The 27,775-nt window shown below is 46.8% G+C and overlaps 1 protein-coding gene across 3 annotated transcripts in view; it reads left to right on the plus strand.

Moving 5' to 3' along the window:
• LOC144134672 (kunitz-type serine protease inhibitor 6-like) overlaps positions 1-27,287 on the plus strand; it is a 46,869-nt gene extending 19,582 nt beyond the window's left edge. Inside the window, exons 2-5 of one of the 3 annotated variants that reach the window (XM_077667527.1) lie at positions 17,313-17,501; positions 18,144-18,194; positions 18,434-18,471; positions 26,917-27,287. In XM_077667527.1, coding sequence (XP_077523653.1) covers positions 17,313-17,501; positions 18,144-18,194; positions 18,434-18,471; positions 26,917-27,180 — 542 coding nt within the window. In that variant the 3' untranslated portion in view covers positions 27,181-27,287. Of the gene's footprint in view, positions 1-17,312; positions 17,502-18,143; positions 18,195-18,433; positions 18,498-26,916 lie in introns of all 3 variants that reach the window. The other 2 variants (XM_077667529.1, XM_077667528.1) reach the window with 2 other exon arrangements.
• The last annotated feature ends 488 nt before the right edge of the window (positions 27,288-27,775 follow it).

Below are 27,775 nucleotides of genomic sequence, written 5' to 3' on the forward strand. Positions count from 1 at the left end.
TATCTCCGGCCCTTATCCGAATCCATCCCTCTGAAGGCATCTCGCAAACGCGATGGACAGCAACGAAAAAAAAATGCTTCGCGTCGATCTACTATTAATTCGTGTTCACCACTTTTATAAAAATAAAGCAGTTTCTGCAACGAGAGCCAGTTTTGTTGAACTAAGTTTTGATACTCTTGAACAGCGACTCAATGTGTTGGGGACGCTCTCGTGATGTAGTTCCTTGTAAAGTTGTTTCCACTGAAATCAGCTTGGACGAGATTATGAAAAGCAAGAAACTATGCCTCAATATTAGTAGAAATAATCGTTAAAAGACTACAGGCGTTAACAAGACGGAAAGCAGTCAATTACACGAGAAAAAAGTGCCTCATTTTGTTTTTCTAAGAAGCCGTGACGTCACGGGTGTCATTTTTGGTCGCACAGGCTACCTTCCGCTGCGTACGCGGAAAAAGGTTGGCGATAAGCGGATTACGGAAAACGGATTGCCTTTCACCGCCGTAATCTAGCCACAGAGGTGGCAGCCGCTAGGACGTTGGTTAAAACTGTATTGTGAAGAATAATAGGGATGTAAGAACTGGAAGCTAATGAAACATGCAGCGAGACACAGGACAAAGCCACTAAGCAGGTACCAACTCGTCTGTTACCGCCCGGAGAGGAGTGCAGTGTGAAAAGATCGGGAAAGGAGCTTCCATAAAAGCAACACATTTCAAAAGGGCTGCATTCTCAAGGGGATTCCAAGTCAGCATGTCAGCAACAGGAGCGGTGTTTTTCAGAGGCAAGGAAGGATGCACTTCTCATTCATGATTTTTCTCTCCTCCTAAAGCCCTTCTTTCTCTTTTCCTTCTTGCTATACACGTTTCCACGTACCGCCATATTGCTGGCTGGACTGCTTTTTGTACCTGGCGCTAAAATTCATCGCGCCTGCGCTTTAACTTCCGGCGCTCTAACTGCCTCTATTCACCCCTCTGCACCTGTAGCCCGAACAATGAACAACCCACACACCACGGAACGGCGACGAAGGCATTTTCCTCTCCCTGTCTAGCCTCGGCCGCAGACAGCGCGCGACCATCCGGAGTTTTACTTCTCAAGAAGAATGTGAGTGTGTCGTTTGGGTTCGAGACCTTTTAGTTGGAAAACAAGCTTTCCGGAAAAGATTTACTGGTATCCGCAAGTGGTCAGTTGACAACTTGCAGAATTTATAGTAACACCCTCTGCAATATAGCACATATTTTTCAAACGAAAACCCTTGTTCACATTTCCACATTCTTGTTCGAAAAGGAAGAGGGAAGATGCTTTTTTATTTGTATGAGAGGGGAGTTGACACAATGAGTAGCCAAATATTCCAGTGAATCCTAAATTTCCACTGACTCTATAGGGCGACAAGTTCCGTTCCTGTACCAGCACTAGTCTCTAGCTTATCCACAATAAATACTCGCTCTCTCTTCTTTTGTGTGCAAAGCATGGCTACGAATGCGAGGAGCAGGTCGAAACAGGTACAACGGTGCAACAGAATACCCTTCGGCGACTGCCCTTTTCACATGTAAGCGAACCGCTCGCGAATCCCGCCGCCGCGGCGCATACACCCTCTCTCAAGTGGCGAAGGAAGCTCCAGCGGCTGAAGCGGCGAGGTTCGGGCAAGTTGGAAATTTTCGCGGCGGCGACGCGGCAGCACCGCATCTCAACCAATGACGGCTCGGCGTTGCCACGTGACCAGTAAAGGCATCGTGCAAGAAAGCATGCGCATAGGCCAGTGTTTGTGCTATTTAAAAAAATAAATTATATAAAGTGCTGTTGAATGCTTAAAACGAAAGATTTATATTTATTCAAATAAACAATGAAAATAAACAATAAAATTGTGCTGATATATAATGATTTTTTGTGTTTGCAGGGCACCAAAACCGGTTGCAAGCGCATATCTTTTGCCAGCAACTTTGGTTTTAGCAGCGGTTGTACAACAGTTAAACTTCTAGTTTACTATAGGTGTGCTGTGGCTGGAATTCTAGCCACTGCAGCGGTGGGAAACGCGCAGTGGCGACGAATGTGAACCGAAAGCTCGCGAAACGCTTCGTAGCGCCGCGCCGCTGTTCGCTCTATTCGCCGAATCGCTTGCATGTTGTGACATTCCGTGTGTGCTACGAGGATCCACGTTCGACGGCGCGGCATAGACGGAGACCCGTGACAGCGGCATCATCAATTACCCAGCCATGCTCTTTGAGTGACGACCAGAAAAACCGGTCCCGCTGCCGCCCCGGGGAAACAGGCTTTATCCTCCCCAATTTCCGGTTACATTCCAGGACAAGGGAGCTGTCAGCGGGCCAGAGCGCGCCGTACCACAGCCGACGCTATGCGAAACCGCGAAGACGACATTCTTTCCCTCCCCCCCTTTGTCGTGGGCTATCGCCGGGAAGGCACCCACAGCTTCCCAGAAGGGCCGCGACGGACACCTGTCATGGCGGACAGGCAGTACTCGCCAAGAATGTGGAAAGACAGGCGCTAGTGAATTAGCTCCGAAGAGAGAGCCTGTGTATACTCTCACTTGAGAGAGAGTGGTGGCGTTTTTGTTGTTTATTTAGTCTGTATTGTTAACAGACTCTGGGGTCGAGGCTAAGCCCAGCCCAAGGGGTGGTCCCCATCTCGCATGTTATTTTGGATTGGAGAATTGATGCTTTGGGCGGGCCACTGGAAATGACCGCCCTTAGTCCTTTGTTAATCAAGTGCTTAAAAGCGCATGTAAACGGATGCAGTTCAGTCTGAGCTGGGGCTCCATGCTTAGTATGAAATGTGATGCTACTTAGGCACTAACCTGCCCGGTCGATGAGTAAAGTAGTGCAAAGTTTGTTCTGTTGTAAAATTATGCTCTGCTGTCATCATCTACAAGCTCGCCTCCTGTTCATCTTCCAAGCCGAACGACACTAGAGGAAGGGTTTGGGAACCATCCTCGAAGAAACGGACGACTATTGAAATTCTACTGCATACACGCTCAGGACGACATCATTCGCCAAGAGGGCCTTCAGCGCCGAAGCCCCGACGGCGTGCAGCTTCTGCCAGCAACCGCTCGAGCCCAACTCCGGAGCCACTCCATCGCCCCCATGAAGTCGTCGGCACGTAAGCTCGGACGCCCCAGCCTCTGATGTATAATCTTCATCATGTGTAATTATTGAATATACCTGTTTGTTTAAACTGAGCCATACGGTGTCTCTTTGCCTCTCCGTCCCGTGTGGACCTGCGCATTATGGGGGTCATCACACTGGTGTCAGAAGTGGGGTCTCAAAAGCAAATGTCCTCTGAATGCTGTGACATTCATGACTTCAAAATTGTAATCAAAAGGGAATCACGGGACTGATTGTGGGACTTTTACCCCCATTTGAGAGGCTTGAGGCACTGGAGGGCTTGAAAAAAAAAAAATGACTGTATCTGAGGGAGCTCCCACTCCACAGCCGTCGCTCGGAGCAAGCATGCTGGCATTAGGAAGCGTCATTCCGACGTTTACGGGAGATAAGACAGGGGTTCCAATCTGCGATTTCGCACAGCCGTCGCTCGGAGCAAGCATGCTGGCATTAGGAAGCGTCATTCCGACGTTTACGGGAGATAAGACAGGGGTTCCAATCTGCGATTTCTTTTACATGCTAGAAGAGATTGGGAAAATGGGGGGATGGTCCGATGCTCAAATGCTGGGAATGGCGAGGTGTAAGATGGCAGGCGCTGCTCATGATTTTGCATGGCGAGACGAAAAAGTAAAATCCACAAAATCATTTGCGGAATTTAAGAAGCTCGCGTTTGAGCATTTCGACACTGAACCACGTCACGTGCGGGTACAGAGGTTCCGTGACGCCGGACAGATGGTAGGGGAGGACGTGCGAACATTTGCGTCGCGGCTTCAGCGCCTAGCACGCGATACGTTAAGCAGGGAGGAGGAAGGAGACCAGCTAAGGAAGAAATACGCGGAGGATATACTTAAAGAGGAAATGACCGCTTTGTTCGTGGCTGGTCTGCAAGACCCCGTGCGCCGGTTCGTGCTCTCGCGCAAGCCGAGCAATTTCGACCAAGCCGTGGAGGCCGCATTGGATGAGGAACGAAATGAGGCGTTAACGACAGCCGCAGCGAGAGTACGCGTCATAGAGAGAGCGGTGCTCAACCCTGAGGTTGCTCTCTTGACAGAGCGATTAGATCGCTTAGAACAGCTGCTATCTCAGCAGGTAGAACACCAGGTTGAAGCGCGCGCTCAACAGCGCTCATTCGCTGGAAACCGGAGACCGCCACAAAGCTACAGGCGCGGTATGCGAGATTTTGAAGAAATCGTATGCTTCGCTTGCCAGGGTCGCGGACACATCGCCAGGTTCTGCCAAAACGTGCGCCGTGGGGAGCCACAAAGAGAAGCAGGCGAGACATGCCCTAAGCAAGCCTACAGCGGGGCTCCAGATACCGAGTCAAAAAACTAGTTAGTCCTCCCCAGCCTGAGGAGCGTGGGGAGGGAGCAGTAGATGATGAGGTGGTGGTAGTTTGTGTGGCCGACGAGGCATGCCCTGTTGTGCGTTGCAAGTTAAATGGTTGTTGTATGGAATTGTTGATAGATACGGGGTCAAAGGTGACATTGCTTAAGGAGAGCAGTTTTAACACGCTTCGAAGGAAGGGGGACCGCGAAGTGTTGGAAGCGTCTGGTGGTATGGCAACCAAATTTGTAGGCATAACGGGGGATCCTCTTGGCATAAGTGGACTCTACCGGTTACACTTCTCTCTCGGCGGAATTGCATTGGAGCACCCCTGCTACGTATGCCCGGACACGGTGTCTCTGCCAAACGGAGTGTCAGGTATATTAGGGCAGGATTTTTTGAGAAAAGGGAAGGTAGTAGTCTCATTCTCTGAGGAAGAGGTTAATGCGGGCGGCTCAAAAGTTCCGTTTTTGAACAGGAGAGGGGCTGAGATTCGCCTTACCGATATTGACACCCGTCAAACAGTGGGATCATTGGAGAAGGTATATTCGCGGGTTGCCGTCCGGCTGGTCGAGGAGGCGGTCGTCCTTCCTTGGTCGGAGCACATTTTGTACGCGTTTGTGCCTTCAGATGTAGAGAGCGGCGCCGTGGGAGTGCTTGAGCCGGTCGACTCTCTCAGCAATGGCCTGAAGGCAGCCGCGTGCCTCGTGACAGTTAATGACGCCCACAGAGTGCCCCTACGGGTGGTTAACTGTAGCCAGCAGCCACTGAGCCTTCCCAAGAACAAAACATTGGCTTTCTTCACCTCTGCGATAGAGCAACGTGAGCCCACCGATACGGTACTCGCAACTGTAGAGCATGCTAGTCCTTCGGCTGCTCCAAAGGTGTCGTTCGATCTTTCTCAAGTAAAATCCAGGGAGAGGGAGGCTCTGGCTGGTTTGCTGAACGACTACTCGGAGGTATTCGCCGCGTCTAACCTGGAATTGGGCTGCTGTGGCGTTATAAAGCACAGGATAGAAACCGGCACTTCATCGCCCGTTTACCAGCGTGCGTACAGGATTCCTTACTCCCAACGTGAGGAGATGGAGCGGCAGGTGCAGGACCTGATTGATCGCGGCATTGTCGAACACTCAAAGTCACCCTGGGGAGCACCAGCATTATTAGTGGAAAAGCCAGATGGCTCGTATCTATTGGTAGTGGACTACCGCAAACTAAATGCCGTAACTCGCATCGATCCATACCCCATCCCCAATATACAGGAGACGCTTTCTCAGCTGGGCTCTGCCAGGTACTTCACGGTAGTGGACATGGCGGCGGGATTCTGGCAGATAGCAATGGATCCGGCAGATGCCGAGAAAACGGCATTCAACACGCCCTCAGGGCACTATGAATGGAAAAGAATGCCGATGGGTCTGGCCAACAGCCCTGCTGTCTGGCAGAGAACCGCTGATGTTATCTTGGCAGGTCTTCTGGGGAGGCTGTGCTTCGTGTATATGGATGACATTATCATATACAGTGACAGTTTTGATAACCATTTGCGCGATATTGAGCAGGTTTTGGTGCGACTAAGAGCAGCGGGTCTCAAGCTGAAGCCCTCTAAGTGCCAATTCCTCAAAAACGAGGTGAAATACCTCGGGCACGTTGTTTCAGCTGACGGCGTGCGACCGGACCCTGAGAAACTAAGGTGTGTCTCGGATTTTCCATCCCCGACTAGCGTCCGCCAGGTCCGGCAGTTTCTCGGCCTGATCGGTTACTACCGAAGGCACATAAAGGAGTTCGCCAAGCTCGCTAAGCCGCTCACCGCCTTAACAGCCAAAAATGTCGCCTTTCGCTGGGACGAAAACGCGGAGAATGCTTTTGGGGCCCTGAAAAGGAAGCTAATGAGTGCACCGCTGTTGCGCCACCCGGATTTTAGTTTGCCCTTCGTTATGGCCACAGATGCGTCAAAGTTCGCAGTTGGTGCCGTGCTATCTCAGGTTATCGAGGGCAAAGAACATCCCGTTGCTTTTGCTAGCCGACAGCTGAGCCCCACAGAACAAAAGTACGGAGCTACGGAAAGGGAGTGCCTCGCCGTTGTCTGGGCAGTAAAGCACTTCAGATGCTACCTTTACGGCCGCAAATTCAAGCTAGTCACAGACTGCCATCCTCTGAAATGGGTGATGAGTGTCAGGGACCCTAGCTCGCGACTCGCTAGATGGAATCTACACCTGCAGGAATACTGCTTTGAAGTTGAGCACAAGTCAGGAAAGACACATCTGAATGCTGATGCACTCAGCCGCACAGCTGCCGTGGCAGCTATAGATGAGTTTGTCCCCGTAGTCGACCCCGCCGAATTACGCACAGAGCAGTGCAAAGATCCTGACCTGAAGCGAATAATCGAAAGCTTAGAGGGCGCACCGTCTCACCCCGAACAGCTAGGTTATTTCATTGACAAAGACGGCACCCTGTGTCGGCGCACGAGGCCAACCAGGAAAGGGAGACCAGAGAAAACCGCTTGGGAGAGAGTCGTCATACCTCGGTCGTGGACAGAAAGGGTTCTTCGCGAGTTTCACGATGCGCCATGCGCCGGTCATTTTGGCGTAGCAAAGACACGCAGGCGTGTGGAGCGTTTGTACTTTTGGAGTGGCATGCGACAGGATGTTAGAGACTACTGTGCGAAGTGTCATTCCTGTCTCGAAAGAAAAACACCCAAGGGACGAAGACCAGCTCCAATTCAGCCGTTCCCTGAGGTTTCGGCTCCCTTCGAGCGGACAGGTATGGACATAATGGGCCCATTGCCCACGACCACTTCCGGAAACAAGTACATTTTAGTATTTGTCGACCACCTTTCAAAATACGCGGAAGCGGTAGCACTCCCAGATCAGAAGGCAGACACGGTTGCAAGAGCATTTGTCGAACAGATCGTGCTCCGACATGGACCCCCGAGGCAACTCTTGACAGATCGGGGAACGAACTTCGTGTCGCAGCTAATGAGGAGAGTTTGCGAGCTGCTTAAGATCGCTAAGAAGCAGACAACACCGTACCATCCGGCTTGCAACGGCGCGGTGAAGCGACTGAACCAAACCGTGGCCGGGTTCCTGTCGCATTTTGTTTCGCGCGACCAGCGAGACTGGGACTTGTGGCTCCCGTATGCAATGTTTGCCTACAATTCCGCAGCACAAGAGAGCACGGGCGAATCGCCATTCTTTCTTCTCTACGGCCGAGACCCGGACCAGCCTAGTGAAGTGCCAGAGGGCCCCCGTCGTGTCCCATACGCTTCACTGGACGACTATAAGGTTGAGCTAGAATCGCGCTTGCAAGTGGCGAGGGACATCGCAAAGGAGTCCTTAAAGAAAGCGGCGAAGCGCAGGAAGGAGGTGCACGATCGCAGTGCTAGAGACGCGCCGTTTGATGTGGGGGACAGCGTGTACATTGAAAACTGCCAAAGGCAGATTGGGCTAGCTCGTAAGTTCCAGACGAAGTGGAGAGGACCGTGCGAGGTTGTCGAGAAGCTTTCTCCGGTAAACTTCAGAGTCCGAGACGTGAACCGGCGTTTGATAAGGATACACGCAAATCGCCTCAAGTCGGCACCGGTTCAGTATTCACGAAATGAGGAAAGGGAAAGCGCGGATTTTGATGGGGACAGAAGTGAAGCGAAGCGCGCAGATAGTTCGCAAGAAACGCCCTCTCCTGCATTTGTTCGGCAGGCGCCCGAGGTGACGGCCGGAATGCCACCGGATTTACTTCATGCATTGCTAGAAGAAGAAGCGCGCGAGGTTGCCGCGCAGATAACGCCAGGAGAGGCTCCTGCCACGAGCCCTCGCGAGTCCCAAAGCAGACAAAGGGGCACAGACTTACTTAGTATGACTCATGAAGGCCGATATCCGCTGCGAAATCGGAAAGCTAAGTCGGACTAATGGCGTAAACAGAGCGGAGTTGTGAACTGGTTAGAATTGTGTAATGCCGCAGCTCATAACATTGCTATGTGCTTATGTGTTAAGTTATCGGAGTTGGTAGTTAAACCTTTCTGTCATTAAGTAACACCTGCACAGGAGAGCATGCGGAGCGCATGCAGAACCTGCCCTACTTCCTTTCGTTATCTATATTTTTGTCTGTGCCGTGATCGTGCTAGAAGTGGGAGCTCCTTTGTAACTGTGGTAAATTTATTTCGTCCAGTTTGGACTAGAAAGGAGAGGCTTGGGTGCTGAGTTTCATGTTTATCTGTAAAAGAAGATCAGTGCTGCCCCTGGAGACGCCAGTATTGACAGCGGAGGCATATGGTGTTGTGCAGTGGTGTTGAGTGCAGCGAAAAGTGTTTTGTCGGACGCACTGTGCGAGGCGATTGAGAAAGACAAGGGGAGCTGCTTGGACTCAAATGTTCGGAGAACATTCTTCTGGAGGGTGAGCGAGTGTGACATTCCGTGTGTGCTACGAGGATCCACGTTCGACGGCGCGGCATAGACGGAGACCCGTGACAGCGGCATCATCAATTACCCAGCCATGCTCTTTGAGTGACGACCAGAAAAACCGGTCCCGCCGCCGCCCCGGGGAAACAGGCTTTATCCTCCCCAATTTCCGGTTACATTCCAGGACAAGGGAGCTGTCAGCGGGCCAGAGCGCGCCGTACCACAGCCGACGCTATGCGAAACCGCGAAGACGACATTCTTTCCCTCCCCCCCCTTTGTCGTGGGCTATCGCCGGGAAGGCACCCACAGCTTCCCAGAAGGGCCGCGACGGACACCTGTCATGGCGGACAGGCAGTACTCGCCAAGAATGTGGAAAGACAGGCGCTAGTGAATTAGCTCCGAAGAGAGAGCCTGTGTATACTCTCACTTGAGAGAGAGTGGTGGCGTTTTTGTTGTTTATTTAGTCTGTATTGTTAACAGACTCTGGGGTCGAGGCTAAGCCCAGCCCAAGGGGTGGTCCCCATCTCGCATGTTATTTTGGATTGGAGAATTGATGCTTTGGGCGGGCCACTGGAAATGACCGCCCTTAGTCCTTTGTTAATCAAGTGCTTAAAAGCGCATGTAAACGGATGCAGTTCAGTCTGAGCTGGGGCTCCATGCTTAGTATGAAATGTGATGCTACTTAGGCACTAACCTGCCCGGTCGATGAGTAAAGTAGTGCAAAGTTTGTTCTGTTGTAAAATTATGCTCTGCTGTCATCATCTACAAGCTCGCCTCCTGTTCATCTTCCAAGCCGAACGACACTAGAGGAAGGGTTTGGGAACCATCCTCGAAGAAACGGACGACTATTGAAATTCTACTGCATACACGCTCAGGACGACATCATTCGCCAAGAGGGCCTTCAGCGCCGAAGCCCCGACGGCGTGCAGCTTCTGCCAGCAACCGCTCGAGCCCAACTCCGGAGCCACTCCATCGCCCCCATGAAGTCGTCGGCACGTAAGCTCGGACGCCCCAGCCTCTGATGTATAATCTTCATCATGTGTAATTATTGAATATACCTGTTTGTTTAAACTGAGCCATACGGTGTCTCTTTGCCTCTCCGTCCCGTGTGGACCTGCGCATTATGGGGGTCATCACAATGTGAACCACCCTTTACACTCGATCTCGATATTTGATGGTAACCTGTGGGGCTTCAGGTTCACTGAGATTAAGGGCCGTCACTCTCTCTCCTTTTATAAAAAGAATAAAATGGAAGGCGATTGACTCACATTCCCTCTGTTGGCAGAGCAGGAAATTAAAAGCATGTATTCAGGTGAAGAAAAATTTTCGGTTTCAACTTTCAAAATTCCAGAAAAACTGACTTAAAACAAGTTGCTTTCCGACAGACACCCTCGTTCACAGACTGGTTTTCACTTCTTACTCTACCCAGAACCGGGGTAGTGTGAAGAGAGATGAGTCAGTCGCCCTCCATTGTAACTTTTCAGAAATGGAGTGGGGTATTCTCCTTAATCTGTGCAAACCTGAACTCCAGACGGTTCCCATCATTTTTGGAAAACGGGAAAATGCCGCCTCGACGAGAGGCGGAACCGGTCTGGCCGGGCCGGCGGAGACTGACGTGCTCGGAGCGAAATCGAAACACACTCCAAGTTGCCGCTGGTGTGGTCGAGGTGCACCGAACCCGCCGAACGCGTCGGCGGTCAAACGCCGTTGGAGTGTAGAGGGTCTCGCTGTGGCCAGCGTGACGTCGCCGTGCCGCGCGCGCTTACGTCGGAGTACAAACGCGTCGCGCGTACTACCACGAGGGTCCAACTTTACATCGCTGAGGGTGCTCACCGCTTAAGAACAACTTGCTTCAAGGACGTGTTCATGCAACTGCCCTCATCCGACGTGCTTTAACAAAACAACGTTGGTCACGGCACCGTCTTAAAGCTATAAGTAAAACAATGTGCTACCTCGTATTTGAGAAATGAAGAATTACAAAAACCTTGATCCATGCAAGTTTAAAAAACGAAGGTGCGGAAATCAATCCTGACATCACATACATGCATTTCTTCTGGCTGCCTCTTTGAGCATTGCACCATAAAAAAATATTCATCATTGTCATTGTTTTCAGTTTTGTTGCTAAAGAGAAAATTACACCTAGAGTGATAAGTTATGATCAGCAACTCTCGGAGGATAAAAAACAGCAAAGCTTCTATACAAAGCTTTTTCTTCTTATAAGACATTTTGCTCTAACTTCAACATAGATAAAAGATGTCTTTTTGATCAACTAGAACTGCCGTGCTTCAAAGTTTACTTCTTAAGAAAAAAGAAAACTGCGCTTTTCAGTAAAAAGGACCCGCTAGCATGGATATACTGCGCAAGTGCAAAGTTCTCAACACTGACAAAAAGGGATAAGAAAGGTGCAACTTTCACGAAACAGACTAAACGTCTCGCAGCAGGTATTTCAAGGGTGCAAAGTTATTCCATGCCTGCCGAGAAGGGGTAAAATTCGAAGTTACCCCCTTGTTACCCTTTTTTTACACCTCTTTTTTTTAGAGTGTGCTCCTCACACTCGCGCCACGCTCCGCTCCGATGGCGGGCGGTGCTGGAAAATGTGCTGCATGCGATAGACTAACGCCACTTACAGTATTGTCTTCCTAGTATAAACCGTCTGCTTATATAATGCAATACAAAATAATCTCAGCCAGTTATTTCTGAGGATTGAGCGGCGCAAACGTGGAAATGCTTCGCCTTCCGCTGCTGCTAAACGAGCTGCCCGAGCAGAGGATCAGAACCGCCGACCTCAGAGAATGCAGAGGTTCGCGCCGCTGAAGCACAAGCTTATCGCCGCCGCCGAGTGGACGCATGAGTTCGCGGTGCCAAGTAGAGGCAAGGCGTTGCCTTCGAGAGGACCCTGCTGTTTGCGCAGCCGAAAGACAAGGTCATCCCCACCAATGAAGCAGGGAGAGCTACGCTCTAAATTTGCATTAGGGAGTATCGTAATCGTTTTAACAATTTGTTGCAGACCGATAGTTTTGCGGGGCGTGTGTCCTCCTGAAGTGAACAGCGAGGCTAGTGACGCCCGTACTGGAGAGGACTTATTGGTGCCAATTATCCGGCTTATCGCTTATACGGAGCTGAAATGCCGGAGATCGTTGGTCGGACTACAATGTTAAAAGTCCGCAAGGCCGTCCATAGCTTCAAATCAGGATAAGAAATAAATATTCGTTGGCACATGGACTTCTGGTGCATGAAACTTGGGTTGGCGTTCGTGGCTGCTTTGCGCCACAAAAAGCACGGAGCTTTCTAAAAATCAGCGCATAATTCAGATTGCTGTATTATTAGCCTGCACTGTGATTCTTACAGCTGTTATGACGCTATCAAAGAACTGTACCGGCATGGTACTTCGGGTTGCACGCCCGAAGCAACACACTTGAGGGGCGGTATACAGAACTGCTGTGGAACAATTACGGCTAAGTGCAGCTATTTAACGCGCATACGCCACAGACACCTTTTAATCCGCCTCCATGCATAAGCAGCTGCCGCGGCTGGCTTTGAATCTGTGTTGTCGGGCTCTGCTGCCGAGCGCCTACTACTCAACAAAGCGGCAGGTCAAATACGTTCCTGGAAAATTGAGACGATGCCCTTTTCGCGAGTGCCGAGTACCTTGGGCGAGGCATAACTGAATGAATACGCTATTTTAGCTCGTTTTTCCTTTACACACTTTAGTTGCTAATATGAGCTCAGGGTTGATGACCATGTTTATTAACATGTTATACGCGCTGCGCTGACTAGCTTGCTGGCCCGCTTACAAGTACACAATTGCCAGTTGCTTAAGTGGCCCATCAGTGTATGTATTTGGCATGCTGATTGAACACCCGCAACAACATAATGTCATTTCAACAGCATAGTCCATAGGAACAAAATTTATGTCCGTCGTCATAGCGTTTTGGAACCATAAGTGCAAGTATAGTATCACGTACTTCATAGGCGCACCATGCACCGAGCATATCTCGCACCAAGCAGCAGGATATATGAGGATGGCCGTTACGTAATAAGGCGAGCATTTGGTTAACTTCTACGCCTAGGTAACCTATGTACCACCTGGAACCATGAGGAGAGTATTTCGAAATTTTAATTTCTCTACACTCAACAAACAAGTTTCAGTAACGGAACATTTCCAGCAACCAACGAAACTAGGATCCTTTTTTTTTAGCTGACCAAGGTACTGTAAGAAGCGAACATGGTTTGACCGACTAGGCATTCAAGGTGCTGCTGGTTAGGTCTATGCAAGTAAGACTTTTCATTGATATCCGCGACGAAGTAGCGGAAGCCAATATTGATGTCTGGAGCTGCTTTCACTTTGTCATCGTGGCAAAGCAAATGAAACTTGCTGCGCCTTTGCGTGAAATTTAAACCTTGTTTCGCTCATTAATTAAAAGGAAGCACAAGAAACAAGAATTTAGATGGTCAGCAAACGCAGTTGATCTTTGCCTCCTGCACTCAGCAAGCAGCAATATTCTCGATGCCCACTCCTAAGTCACTAGTTGCCAAGAGATTATAGAAACTTCGAACTTTCCACTATCAATACCAAAATTTATGCCTAGCCAAACTGAAGCAGACGTGAGTCTTTACTCAAATCTGATACAGTCGACAGCATACATATCTTGCGTGTAATACAGGTTCAAGGCTGCGCAGAATCGAACTCTGTGACCTCATTTCGTTCGTTTGTAATAATAACGCCATATATAAAGCAAACCTTCAACGCCATATTTAATAATGAAGCAAATCGGGGCTGCCATTTTTGACCGTCTTAAAAGAGCCTTGCATTGACATCTTTGGAATTGGAATTTTTCCCTAAGGAATAATTACGAACCTGATTTTCTCTTTCGCGAATCTTTAAAATGTGCACTAAATATCAACGAGTTGTCAATGAGATTGAAACGAAGGTAAAGGGGTCAATATGTGGGCTCCGATTTCTTGAGTGAATTATGTTGCCGAACTGAATTAATTCGCAGGAACGATACTTTAGTTTTCCTTTTGCGTTTGCCCAAGGTTGGGTGTTTAACCCCACCATGAGCAAACGAAAATACCTCGTTCCATGGCACCCACTGCCCGCTGATATCCGTGCTCCATGAGATGTCAGTATCATTATCATTATGATCATCGCCATCAATTTCTTTGAAAAATTGTTCTGCTTAGTTTCCTATTTTGAGACAGCAATTCCAATCCTTGCAATTCTATTTGCAGTTCCATTTGCAATTCTAATTTTGATATCGGTTCTGGCCACAAATCCAACTGCATTACTTTCATTTTCAAAAATTTTAATTGCACTTCCAATTTTTTCAATTTTATGGTGGTTATTTAAATTTTCCTTCCCTCAGCTGCGCTTCCTCCTTCATGACGTCACAAATCTCTTCTCACTGCACTTCTCTGCACTCAGCTGCACACTTGAAATTGACGCCACGTTTTCTTTTAATAGGCATTCTAATTAATACTCCCGCATTAACCACCAAGCTTTCCCGATTCCATCGTAAATACAGCTTTCTTAGGCCATAAGACAGCTCAAGTAATAACCACAGTCTGCGTGAAATGTTCCGCGGCCAGAAGGTCTACTATTTAGGAGCACAATTTGGCACCTCATGAACACACCTATGAAGCTACCAGGGTTCTGAAATGTGAGAATGACAAATTTTTGTACACCCCACAAAGTTTTTAAGTTTACAGATTGCATAAATTCTATACTTTACGGCGTAAAAGTCGACAGTGTGGCCTCGAAAATTGTCGGAGAGCCTGTATTTTTGTAAGTGGCAGTTGGTTCTTAAGCTACCGGGTATAGCCGATTACGAGCCGATCGATTGCCTTGCTTTCAGCTAGTCAATATCCTCAACGGATGAGCATTCCAACGGTTATCCGACTGCGGTAAAGCGTAATACACAACGCTTAAACCGACTGCTTGGCAGCGCTCAGGGTGTGTGTTGTCTTTCTGCCATCGTGGCTTATTTCCCCGCTCTTAACGCTAAAAACATGCAGACGTCTGACAGTCTGGGTTTACCCCCCTTAATTCATCTTAAACACAACAATGTAGACGCAGGCTTGGCACAGCCAAGGAGACGGCAGTCGTCCGGTAGTTAAGCGGGGTATAGACTAGCGCGACTGGTTACAGTAATGTAGCAAACTGCAAAAATCTCGCGCATCACTAGATCAGTTTATTTTATTGTCGTAGTCCGTGAGGTATCCCTCTGGTGTGAGTATTTGGAGGCATAGCGTTGCAGGGAGAAGCGTGACGCTATGGAAAATAATCCACATGGTGTGACGACTGGCCCAACCAAAGGGATGTTGTCATGGATTCATGCAGCCCTTCCTGGAAAGGTCCCCTGGCCCCGGCGGTCGTCTTCATGTAGGGGCGCGATGCTCGACCTACTCTGTATTGAGATGTCGGAGCATACTGCAGTGGCCACTAACATAGCGTTATTTCGAACTGGTCTACTGCAGAGTCTTCTACACTAAAGGTGCAGCCTCGACATATAAAGCTGATCAGCGTATGCGTGGCGCTTCAACAGAAGTAAAAGTGAATAAATTGAGACGAAAAAAAGTGTTTTCCTGTGTTGTGCAGCCCAGATTGGGCTACGTACGCCACAGTTTGTGCCGGGTGACGGGGGGCGTGTGAAAGTAGAGTTAAATTTGATATACTCTGTTCATTGTAGCCACCACTGCGCTCATTGTTTGCTAAAACTTGGATAACTCCTCGAGACACGAGCCATGCTTCTTCGACGACGCTAGCTATTTTGGTGAAGCTTCCTGGCTAACGCGTCTTCTGTCGTTGTCGATGCCGTCAAGAAAGTGTCCGCATCGCACATCGGAGTGCGTGTGAACGTAGGAAACGGCGATGGTTGAGGTGATGTACAACATTTTGCACGACAGCGTTATGCTCGCGTTCAACGCAGAAATCGCCGTAGTTTTAATTGGATTGTCCACAAAATCCCCATTGGTCCAGAGGGTCGTGCGTTAAATGTTTATCTGCGAAATGAAAATTATTGGAACTTGCTTCCAAGTTGCAGCATCGCACAAAAAAAAAACACTAACAAAAATGAACCAAGAAATTCCTCTATTTATAGTTTCGATAACTACTGGTTTACTTTATACCGTATGTATCCAGTAACGAGTCACTCGTTTACCTACCCTTGTCTGCTCAATAGCTTAACTACGGCCACAGATTTGGCAGCCTAGATGCCATCGATTGCATAAGAGGGTTCTCGCAGAGCTTTCGCCCTCATTGTCCGATGAAGTTCCAGGCGACTTCTGCGGTGATACAGGGCCTTCTAGATGCGCCGCTATGGCCGACAGTGGCACTAGCCAAGCCTGTGACAATGAGCTTACAGGAACATAAACCCCTGAGAATGTAGAAGATTCTACAGGCGCCGCCATAGCTCAGTTGGTAGAGCGCAGTACGCAGAATTAGCAGGTCGTGGGTTTGGATCCCACCAGCGACATGTTGTTCTCAATCCACTTTCTAATGAACTGTCTTTCTGCAATAAATAAATTACACCATTCATATCCTATTCGTGAAAACAACAATTTATGTTTAAAGACTAATAGAAATAAATGGAAAATTTTCTTACGCTTTCGTTGGTTTCAGCGATTGTGGACTCCCTTCACACATCGCCAATAACGGCAGAATTACTATGACATCGCGAAGGCATATTTCTGCGCGTATTAACGACGATATACTTGCTACCACTGATTCTTTGCATTACCAGTTGTGGAATCGCGGTCCAAATTTTTATCCAATCATTCCGCAATTTCTCCCAATTTCAGCAGTTTTTAGACACCGTTTGTGTGAAACATGTGTGTGGTTCTTTCATATACCAAATATGAACTACTCCTTTGCCGCTGATTGTTAACCCGAAGTTCCTTCCTTAAAACATTCCTATAAATAAAGGGAATATTTCAATTTAACGATCAATTTTAGTTGGAGTGAGAAGATGACTCTACCACATTTCAATTCTCTTAGCGATTAATGCCGGTAATCGCCGTTGTGCAAAACTAATTTCTTGCATAGATATATTATGAGACTGATACTTGCCTTAAGCGTTACGTATTGGAGTATGCCGCTACGTCTAAATTTAAGGTGATGTTTGTGTCCACAATTATAAGTAAGCCTGAGCTTTACACAACATCCTGTCATATTACAGGCTAGAATTCTTGTCTAAGTCATTTAGGCAGCCGATGACATCTATAACCCAAAAAACTCTGGTTTTCTGGTATCTTAGGACATATTATAGAAAGCGCGACCTCGAAACGCCTAAATATCTCACCCACAGCGGTGCTTAACATTAGGCATTGGCAAGAAGGGGCACACTGTTCAGAAAATGTGCCCATTGTCTTTTGGAATTCAAAAACACGTGGAAATTGGAAAAAAAGTCGCTTAGTTAAGCCGACTGCAAAAGCGGCTAGGCTATTCATTGGCGACATCGTAAATGTTTTCAGCTGTACGCGACTTTTTATTTTCCAGCGGATGCAAAGTTTGAAAGCCAGTGCGCCCAGAAGCCGGATCCTGGATTCTGCAAAGCTCGGCTGCCCAGGTGGTTTTTAAACACGACGACTGGCAAGTGCGAGAAGTTCTCCTACAGTGGTTGCGGGGGCAACCAGAACCGATTCCTGATCAAGGAAAAATGTGAACTGACCTGTATCACTGAAATGCGTGAGTTTATGTCAGCGTCAGCGAAGGTTTACTTTGATAACGATGTATAACACCTATTACCTTTTTAAAAGTTCAAGTAAGATGCAAATACAGCCTCCACCGGATATATAACACCGGAATATATAGGATGATTGGTTAGATCGAGCAGAAACCCCCGCGCCCCCGAGAAAAATCTAAAGCAGAAGTTTAGCAGCGTGATAGGCGCTTATCGATGTTCCTTTCCTCGCCCGCGGTGTATTTGCGGCGTGGAACCGAGTAGGCTCTACGGTTTCACACAGCTGCTTCCTTATTTCAGTTTGGGCCTTTAAAATGTTCTTGAGAGCTTTTGGCAACATTACAAAATTTTCGTCCTACCGTTAGTTCTTTTTACTGAGACAAAATACAGAAATCTCAGGAGCCGGAATGAATGTCTTGCAGATTTCGCGCAGTAAATTTTGCGTGTCTGTTTTTGTTACACAACCCGTACACGCATTAGCACCGCTCTGCTCACGCTTGCGCGCATAATTGTGTTCCCATGAAATGTGAGCTTGTTCCGAATGACGTATCTTGTATACCTACTTCCACCATCTTTGTTTCTAGTGAACGGTTTAGAACGGAAAATACCTTCAACGAGCCTTGCCTCCACAATTTTTTTTTTTTCAGAAAACCACCTGCTGCTCAGTACGTTCGGAGAAAAGAAAGCTAGGAAACCGGGTAAGCCACACATTGCTCTTGTCAGCAAAGGAACCTGAAATTACGTTTCATCTGTACCTGTGAGGTCTTCCATTTGCTCACTAAGCATTTAAAATTCTCCTACCTGTAAAGTATTGGGATTCATTTATTGATCCAGAATTCTGAAGTAATTCACTAGGCGTTGACACCGGAGCTAAGGCTCTGCGTGGCAAACTGGCTTTGAAGATAAGAAAGGAGCTGAAACTCTCTCTCATTTCTAGGTGGACACCTCAACCGCGCTGTGGATGAAGTGTCGAAGGTGGGAATGAAAGAAGAGAGAAAGAGGTGACGTAGCGTAGGAATCCACAGTAATTTCGACCACCTGCAAATCTTTAACGTCCACTGACATCGTTAAGCACAGAGGCGCCTTTTGCGTTTAGCCTTCATTGCAACGCGGTGGCCGCGACCGGGTTCGCATCCGGCTACTGCGGCTTTGCAGACAGAATGCTCCGATGCGGTCTTTTTAGGAGGCGGAAAGAACAAATAAGTTTTGATAAGATGCGTAGAAGAGGCAAGGTAAAAAAAACTACAAACTAGGGGACACTTAGGCTCTGCCTTAGGGTCTTAACATAATAGAGTTAATCGGTCCCTTCATAGGACTTTCCGCACAACAGACATGGACACTTAACGATGACACGCACGTTATGCTGCTCGCGTGCCGTCTGTTACGGCTGCGGGGTACACCAGACCACAGAGGTTTTCTGGCGCCACTACGTCATCACCAACCGCGCGACGGAGTTTTATGCGTCGCTAGTGTCCGTGATGTTCAGGAAGTTTCCACATGCATGCAGAATGTCTGACAATCATTACCAAACTGCTAGTAATGCCACTTATTAGACTGGAAATGACGTGAGACAACTTGGAAATGGAAACCGGTAGTGACATGCCTCTCTGTTAAACACGCACCTGACTCCCCAAATTGTACAAGTACGAGGCTGGTTCAGTTCGAATGGGCGTGGGGTGAAGCATAGAACAGTTAGCGGCCAGCGGTCACCTGGGGCGGTTAGGCACTGAGACACCGAACGAAGACGCGCAGTTTATACTGCGAAGACCGCCTCCAAACAGGAGGGCTGAATGCACAAAGGAACATTTCGCCCGGACGCAGTGTCCGCACTGAGAAATGAAATGAGGACGACGAGCACTAGTATGCCATCTATTGGGGCGCCGTACATTATTAGATCGCGTCGGTTTTCAGCTGGCCACGAGCCAACTTGTAGCTTTCTAGCCACTTAATTCCTAATTTCGTAATTTTAGCCTCTCTAATTACACATATACTCATTAGAATACAGTCCTAAGATACCACTTTAAGTAAAAGACTACGCGACATATATATAAACCCGCGCTTGTACTCAACCTGTATATAGGAACGTGCATTTGTGTCTGGTGTGACTATTCGTGACGGGCTCGCGCTATGCGGCCTTGTTAAGTAATGCAAGATGCCTGTTAGTATTATTGTAGTAATAACGAAAGCAAGAAGGTGGGAATCTCGACTAAAAGTCTGGATATTTTTCTTGAAGAAGAAATCATTTACTTAATAAGGTTTCGTCATTTGAGACAGGACAGCACCTTCATTTCAAATTATATGGCTCCTTTTTTAACCAATTTCATTGCACAGATCCACGTTTGACGTCATGTTTCGCGCGCCGTCAAGTGTGACCGGGCTTCTACCGCGTGGCGCTTTTCCCCCTGAACGGGAGCGTGCACGGCTTGAGTGATTAAGATTTATGCCGTTCACGCTCAAGTTTTATTCGGCGCTGTGTCCTCCTGGGTTAGTGTGATTCCTTCAGGGGTATTTTTCTCGGCGCCTTATTGTCAACAATAACAAGACAACCTGCTTTTAGGGAAGAACTCGTTTTTCTCCAGTTACAAACTGGTTGGAAGACAGCGCCGCGACTAATTTAGGATGTATTGGATGATAAGCCCGGCACATCGGAAAAACAACGCCCGAGCACCCTCGATGTGCAACTGTTTGCAGTCGCGCTCAGTCGTCTCGATGTAAGCAAATGAATGCTTTTGTTTTGAGACTACAAAGAGGTGATGCTCACGGGAACACTACCGCGTTTAAAAAATGACCAAATGACACGCTGACGGCAAACTAAAGTCATTTTGGGCTCCTCCCGATGCAGAAAATGATGCTAAAAGGAGAATGACGTCAGTTAGACAAAAAGCTGTTCGATGTTTAGTGGATGAGAAACAGTAGACAGCACCTTTGGTTTTTTATTGCTGCGCCGAATTGTAACATAAGGGTTGCTCGTCAAAACGCAGTGAACAAAGCTCTAACGCGTTGCGGTTGAAAAACCAAGGAAGCATTTTTAGGTGTGGTTGCCCCAAAGAGGAGTACTGTACACATCGTTGTAACGTAATACTTTGTTTCACTATAGAGTTTTGTATACCAAGAGAACGCTGAGCCACTAAAATACGCAAAGAGGCTCAAAGGGAACCTCAGGTAAAAGAAAATTTTGTACATATAGCTGTTAAACAGACCGTTTTAAAAACTTGGATGCGCTTATTGCTAAATCTGTCCACGAAGTGGCCGTTTTTTATCCTCAAGTGTTGCACGGCAACCCTGCCGTGAGGCACGTTGCCATTAGGGCAGGCTCATGGTGGAAATGCAGCATTTGTTCTTATAGTCATCATCAGCCTGAATACGCGCACTGCAGGACAAAGCCATTTTCCACGTCTCTTCAATTAACCGTGTCCAGTGCCAGCTGCGACCACAGTATGCTGCAAACTACTTACTCTAATCCGCCAACCTAGCTTACTGCCGCCCCTGCTACGCTTCCTTTCCCTTGAAATCCTGTCTGTTACCCTTAAAGACCATACACAAGCGAACCTATTGGTTATACACAGGCAAAAACACGTGTGGACTTTCGCTCCTCACGCGCATCGCATAGTAGTAGACGGAGGGGGAGGGGGGAAGAAAATCATATTGTGCGCAGGGTTTGTACGCTGCAAGCAGAAACGCCAAGGAGAAGGCAGTCATTCCAGAATGTTTTTAACGCACCGAACGTTTCATTACTAAACTTCCGATGGTGTCGCATCCTCCAACTGTAAAGAGACGTCGGGTTTCATTTGAAAGGAATCGAAACCCTGAGGCCCTTAGAGAAGAGGCCCAGGAAAGGCACACTTGGTTTCACGGTTTTGTGCCGCCGCCATTGTGTCTTCGGCTCATGGAGCGGCTGTTTCTCAGTCTTTCCTTTCACCTCAGTTTCAATGAACTCTTGCGTTCACACATGGCAGTGGCCCTGCAGTTGCTGCGGCTTCCGCGTTTCGATGGAGGCAACACGCAAAAGACGCCCTTGTGCTGTGCGATGTCAGCGCCCGTTAAAGATCCCCAGGTGGTCGAAATTATTCCGGAGCCCTACACTACGGCGCCTGTTTCTTCCTTTCTTCTTTCACTTCCGCCTTACTCCCTCCCACCTCCATGGTGTGGTTGGGGTGTTTAGCGAGAAGTGAGGAATTTATTGCGCCATTTCCTTAACCGAAAGGCAACTAATCGTGTTTTTTGATCGCCAACAGCCCCGTGCATTTCACGTAATTCCTGCGCACAACCACTCAACCACTCATCCGCAAACTACTTAGGAACCGTGGCGGCTGCAATGAGATAATCTATAACAGCTGGTAGTTCAAACATTCTCATTACGGCACGCTCTGGTAACGCCGGATTCGCTCGCACTAGCTCTTTTCCTGTCGCCTAGTGCCTCTTATCGGCACTTGCTGCAGTTCCGATAAGTAGGATAATGAAGCCGCCCAAAAACAGAGAGGAAAATTCGAGATGAAATTAAGGGGAAAAAGTCCAATATATACACACCTAAATGCCCTACGCGCATTTCTCAGGTCGCGTTCTGCTGCCGGTTTAATTTTCTTTTTCCGGGACGGCATAACTCGCGTGACACCTCAATGTCTCCAAGGGCGTATTAATTGTTATTTGAATGTATTTCTTCCTACAATGTTCCTCAAATCAAAAACAGTGTGGAATGAACATTACAAGGTCAAACTTACTCTCAGCATTGCTTTCGGTCTATAATATGCTACGTGAAGCAGAAAATTTGCTATTCTATTTCTTCAGATTCAGTCATTATTCTTTCTGAATATGCTACATTTCACAGCACCTGCTTCGTTTTGCTAAGTTCGCAGATCAACTACATTTATTCCTTATTACTGACAGCGGTACAAACTTTCATTGGCGTCAGGCCGTTAAATGCGCCCAAACAGGTATGCAGGACCAGCGTCAAATTAAGCCAAATTAAATTCGTGTCAACTTAATGAAGATCGCGATCGAGTGCCGCCGACACCTGCACACACGCCACAAAGTCCTTCCGCAAGTAAAAAACCTTAAAAAGAGCCCCTTAAGTGTTCTGGCCTCACCAGCGTTGCCATATATAAATTTCTGACATTGGTACCTCTCCAAAAACAGGCTCGCAGTCCAGAAGCAGGAGTCATTCGCACACATTTTAAATGAATTCTCATAAAGCGCTACTATTATTGAGGCTACCAATTTACAGATGGCGCTGAGTTTGATGGGTTTTTTTCTTTTTAGATAATGTGGTTCATGTTTGTGTTGTCTCGTTAACTTCTTTGACATGTCCTGAGGGCTCGAATGCGGTATGTGTAGAATGCAAAAGACTTGCCCAATCTATGCGTTGCTTAGAATGCACCCTCAATAGTGGTACATCGCGTGCTTCTGATACTAGATATACTTCAATATGTAAGCTTGGAAACGACCCAGTATATACTTCAGAGAAACCCGTAGCTGCTGTAGTGTAATCTGATTTTCAACCGGACCTTAAAGGGAATGCTGGAAGGTGCGGTCTATTTGGCTCAAAAAAGACAGTTACTAAACTAAAAAATACAGGTTCCGGGCTACACCGCATTCCTGCTACCAAGATTGAACTTATAGCAGACGCCATTTCCGCTGTACTGGCTCCCACATTATAATTATGTTTAAAACTGGAAGTTTCCCTAATCAGCTTAAAAGAGAAAAAGTGATACCAGTCTCCGACAAATGTGATCGAAAGTATTATGTCCAAATCTCATCCCATTATTATGCTACCTTTTCTCAACAAATTAATTGACATTCGTCTAACATTTATCTTTTGAAATTCAACCTCTTAACACCCAATCAGTTCGAGTTTAGACCTAACTAAGCCAGAGAAGTTGCGCTAATAGAATTCACTGATCAAATAAGCGTTCTCCTGATCATAGTTTTCTGTTCGCGCCCTCTTTATTGATTTACAAAAGCTTTCGACAGAATTAATTACCACACTCTCTTTAAAAAAATCAGTCTGTCTCAGCCTCTGTGGTCCTGCACTTAACCTCATCCGTAGCTACCTAACCGAGAAGCGGCAAGTTCTTAAATTCGGTGGCATATTTTCTGACACAACATTAATAGTCATTGGCGTCCCACAGGGAACCACTTTAGGCACCTCTGTGATTCCTTATTTTCCTTAATGATTTTCCAGAATTTCCATAAATACTCTCGTTCAATTCCTTATGCAGACACTACCATTTTTGCCTCGGCTTAAGATGTATCTACGCTGACTGCCAATTTAAATACCAAGCTCCTGGATATTCATGATTCGGCCAAAACAACCATATGCAAATTAACCGAAAAAGAACACTTTTATGGTTTTCTTTCTCGCAACAAAGAACCAATTCTAGCTCCTGATTTCCAGAAATGCGCGAACTTAATGCACCCTTCAGAGTCCACAACATTTCTTGGTGTGTTTTAACTTTTGAAATTTCACCATCATACAAAACTTAATAAATCTAAAACAAATTGTGGTATTCACGTGTCAACTAAAGCCTGGCAATACCTTGACTTACCTACTCCTAGAAAATTGTATTGTGCTTCATACACACGCCACCTTACGTATTGCATATTATCTTGCATATCAGCTTGGGGCAACACATACAAAACACAACTTTCATGTATTCCCCATCCTCAAAACGAAGCCCTCCATATATACCGCGCACCTAATCTTACTTTTTATTACTCTTAATATTCTCCCTTTGTCTATGCAGCTTCGTGTTAGGAATTGACATCAATTAACTTTAAAACACGTAATAATCATATTTTTCTTAGTAGTTCTGAGTGCTGAAAGCTGCTTAACAATAATAGCATAATATTAGCTGAACAGCAATACATGCTGTTATCGAAGTCCAAGACTAACTAGGGAAAGCAAACTGCATTCTTCTCAGGCATTTCAGTATGGAATTCACTACAATTAGAAATCAAATCGCAGCATAATTTGCACTCATTCACCACTAATGAAGGACATTCATTTTATTACATGTTTTGCTCCACCGAAAAATAATTTTTTTACCTTTCTTTTTTCGTTTTTACAGTTTTGTGTATTTTGAATTTTTAATATATTCTTTCTTCTTGTTGTCATTGTGTTATAAGTATCCTGTTTTCCCCATCGATTGCTCCTCTGTAATTTAACTCCCTTGTAAGTTTACATCCCAGTTATACATTTTATCATAGGAAGTCCCGCGGAATATGTTTACTTAGAGCCCTCCTCCTGTGAAACCGTTATCCATTTATGTTCTTTTATCCCACGATGAAAACAAATGTAAAGATGCTGAAATATGTTGACGGTCCTCGAGCAAGAAGGGAAACACCGGAAAACGCTCCTGATTTTTGAAGCGATCGCTTTCGCCCAAATGTGGGTTTATGTCTTTCACAACTGATGCCCTTTTTAAATAGCGTTGATTTTACGTAGCTGTCGTTCGTCAGCACATCTCATCGTTTTAAAAACAATAGCTGAATAAGGCTCTGTGGTATGCAGTCTTGCTTTATCTATCGTCACAACTGGGGCTTGATTTCATTGGCAGCCCTGATGGCCTCAAGTCCAGATTATTAATTTTCTTGCCTGATCACTGATGAAGAGTCTCGGAATTTTGTTGGATAGCGGAAAGATTCCCTCTACCAAGTAGCTTTCACTGGCCCTTTGCGAGTCTGTGAGTATGCATTTAGACATTGGGACTTCAGCCACCAAGGCGATAGCGACCTCCCCTGCTTGGTTCGGATTCGTGGGTCTAAATGATGTTCCGTCCACCCGAGTTCCCTGATCTATAACCCCATCTGTGTAATATCCCCTGGGTGATGGTCCGGCTACATCCGCATAGTAAACAACATAACAGGAGCCAAGCTGTCTCTTGCCCTTTGGCAAGCGCCTGTCTTCCTACTTCATGATGTGTTTCCTGAGTCGTATCACGAGGTAGCTGGACCGTCCAGAGCTTGGTGCACAAAATCTCTGGGATGCGCTATGTGTGTTCACGTTCGCAGCTGTGTTGAATGCACAGCCGGTCCAGCAGGCGGCACCCCGTATTTGCATAAGCCGTGTGTACTGATTTATGAGGTGCGCCTCCCTGAGCTTTTGAATATAGTCGAGGATACCCCAAGGCAGAGAGTATCTGACTGGAAGTTCTGATGGGAAGGGCTAAGGCGCATTTGGACACTTTGTTGAGCATTGCATCCGCCCTGTTCTCCTCTTTAGCCGTTCTTGAATGAGGAGTAGAGTAAAGAATGCTCCTAGTTACAAAGCCATGGGCGAGCGAAAGGGCGTCCGTATACCTCGTAAACGCCCGTTTGTTTGAGAATCGGCGGATCATACGCCCTGCCTGTCCCTAAGCTTTGCGTAACTTGTCCAATGTAGTTCTGTTTTTGGCTCTCTTATGTATCGGAAGGCCCACGATCCGGAGGTCAGTGACCTCCTGTATGTAGCCCTCCTTGTTTGCGCGCTTTGTACTCATATCTATTGAAAAAAGTGTAAAAAAATTAGTACTTTGCAATGTAGGAATAAATCACACTGGTGGAAGCATAAATGACATGAAATAATGTCATTAAAGCAATATCTTAATGTCCAAGTATGTATTGCTTTATGACTGCTTGAAATTGTTTGACAAAAAGCGGCAAAAGTCACACGTTCAGATCCTGCAAGAAGAGTGCCAGCTAGGTATATTGCAGCAAATCATAAATTCAGGTTGCTGCTTATGAACCAAATTTTTCCGCTAACATTTCGTACGGCTTTTGTGCAACTGAACGCCCACTGAAATTCTATTAAAAATTAAAAAATATTAAAAATATAACAGGCACCCAATTTCGGTAGTAATAGATGCCTTGACGCGGCAAACTTTTATATTCTTCTCGATTGATGCTTTGTTGTTTACAAAAAACAATTATTATGCAGCAGTATTTGACGGGCTCCACTCATATATTCATGTTAAAGGCTCATTTTGCTGAAAAAAACAAATCATAGTAGCTTGATATAAGGCGGTGAAACGACAGCGGCTTTGTTAGCATGAAGAAAACTTGCTTGTGTTGCCCAAGCTTTCAATCGGCGTTTCTTGTAACGCCTCTAAAATTTGGATTGCCGGAACCCTATCATGGCATACGCCTTTTCTCTGGAATCTTAGAAAGTGTTTTAACCGCGGAAATGTCCCTCCAGAACCTTCTTTTTTACGTAACTTAACATATTCTATACTAGACTCACGATGAAAGTCATGTATATCAATGAAAGCAAATATACCATAATTGAAGATGTTTACTTTTCAACCAGGCAATGACTTTTCATTAATCTGTTTATGGAGGTGATTTGGGTCGTACAGTTTTAATAACTTATGGTCCCCAGTGATCAGTATGCACATTCACCAGCTCGTCTGGACATTGTCATTGCGCAAAAATCATTTTGCTTTCCAGCCTTCGTCGGATTCGTATGCAGCAGGCCGCCATACACCGGTCTTTGCAAGGCGCTTGTCCCTCGTTTCTACTTCGACTCAAGAAGCAAGTCCTGCCGCCCGTTCATCTACGGCGGGTGCGATAGCAACGGGAACAATTTCGCTACAATACGTGACTGCATGGATACATGCGGGGCAGGCGCGTTTGGTCACACCAGACCGCGTTAGACGAAGACGACTACGTTCTACATTGTATTTCGTATCAATCACTGGGGAGATTGCGTGACAAGAGTCAGTCAATAAATTCACTTTGAGCCATTGTTCCACTTTGAGGAGGTACGGGACTGATTCAATTTTATAATATCTGGGATTTTTTCAGGTCTACTTGTTGCAAATAAATTCTGCTTCTTGAAGATAGGGTTCTGTTTTCTTTCCTGCAGTAATAGTTCTTGCAGCCCACCGAGTTACCTGTGCACAAGTTCTAAGAAAACCAACAAAACCTTTTTTGAAATGAACCTACACGTTATCATTGTTACGCTGGCACGTTGCTGGTTGAAATTAGAGCTCCGCATTAAATTATCACGCGAATATTCGGCATTTACAAAACTTTTTCTCCAAACAGAAAAACGCAAACACCTTTCCTGCAGCTCAGCAGCATGTCTTTCATGAAAGTAGTTTCCAGCTCCTTGTGTGACAAATGAGTGGCCATTAGACAGAAAAAAATTAGCTGCGGTTTTACTGCTGAACCCGGTTAGAGAGGGAAAGCTGAGGCTTATTGGGCAACAAGACGTAGCTGGGCCTCTGTAACGTTGAGTACATTCCGCACAATGGATAGGCAGCGCACCCAGCCTGCCACCCTGGCAGGTGGCTTTTATATTAAT

Source organism: Amblyomma americanum, chromosome 5 (assembly GCF_052857255.1).
Source record: "Amblyomma americanum isolate KBUSLIRL-KWMA chromosome 5, ASM5285725v1, whole genome shotgun sequence".
Lineage (NCBI taxonomy): Eukaryota > Metazoa > Arthropoda > Arachnida > Ixodida > Ixodidae > Amblyomma > Amblyomma americanum.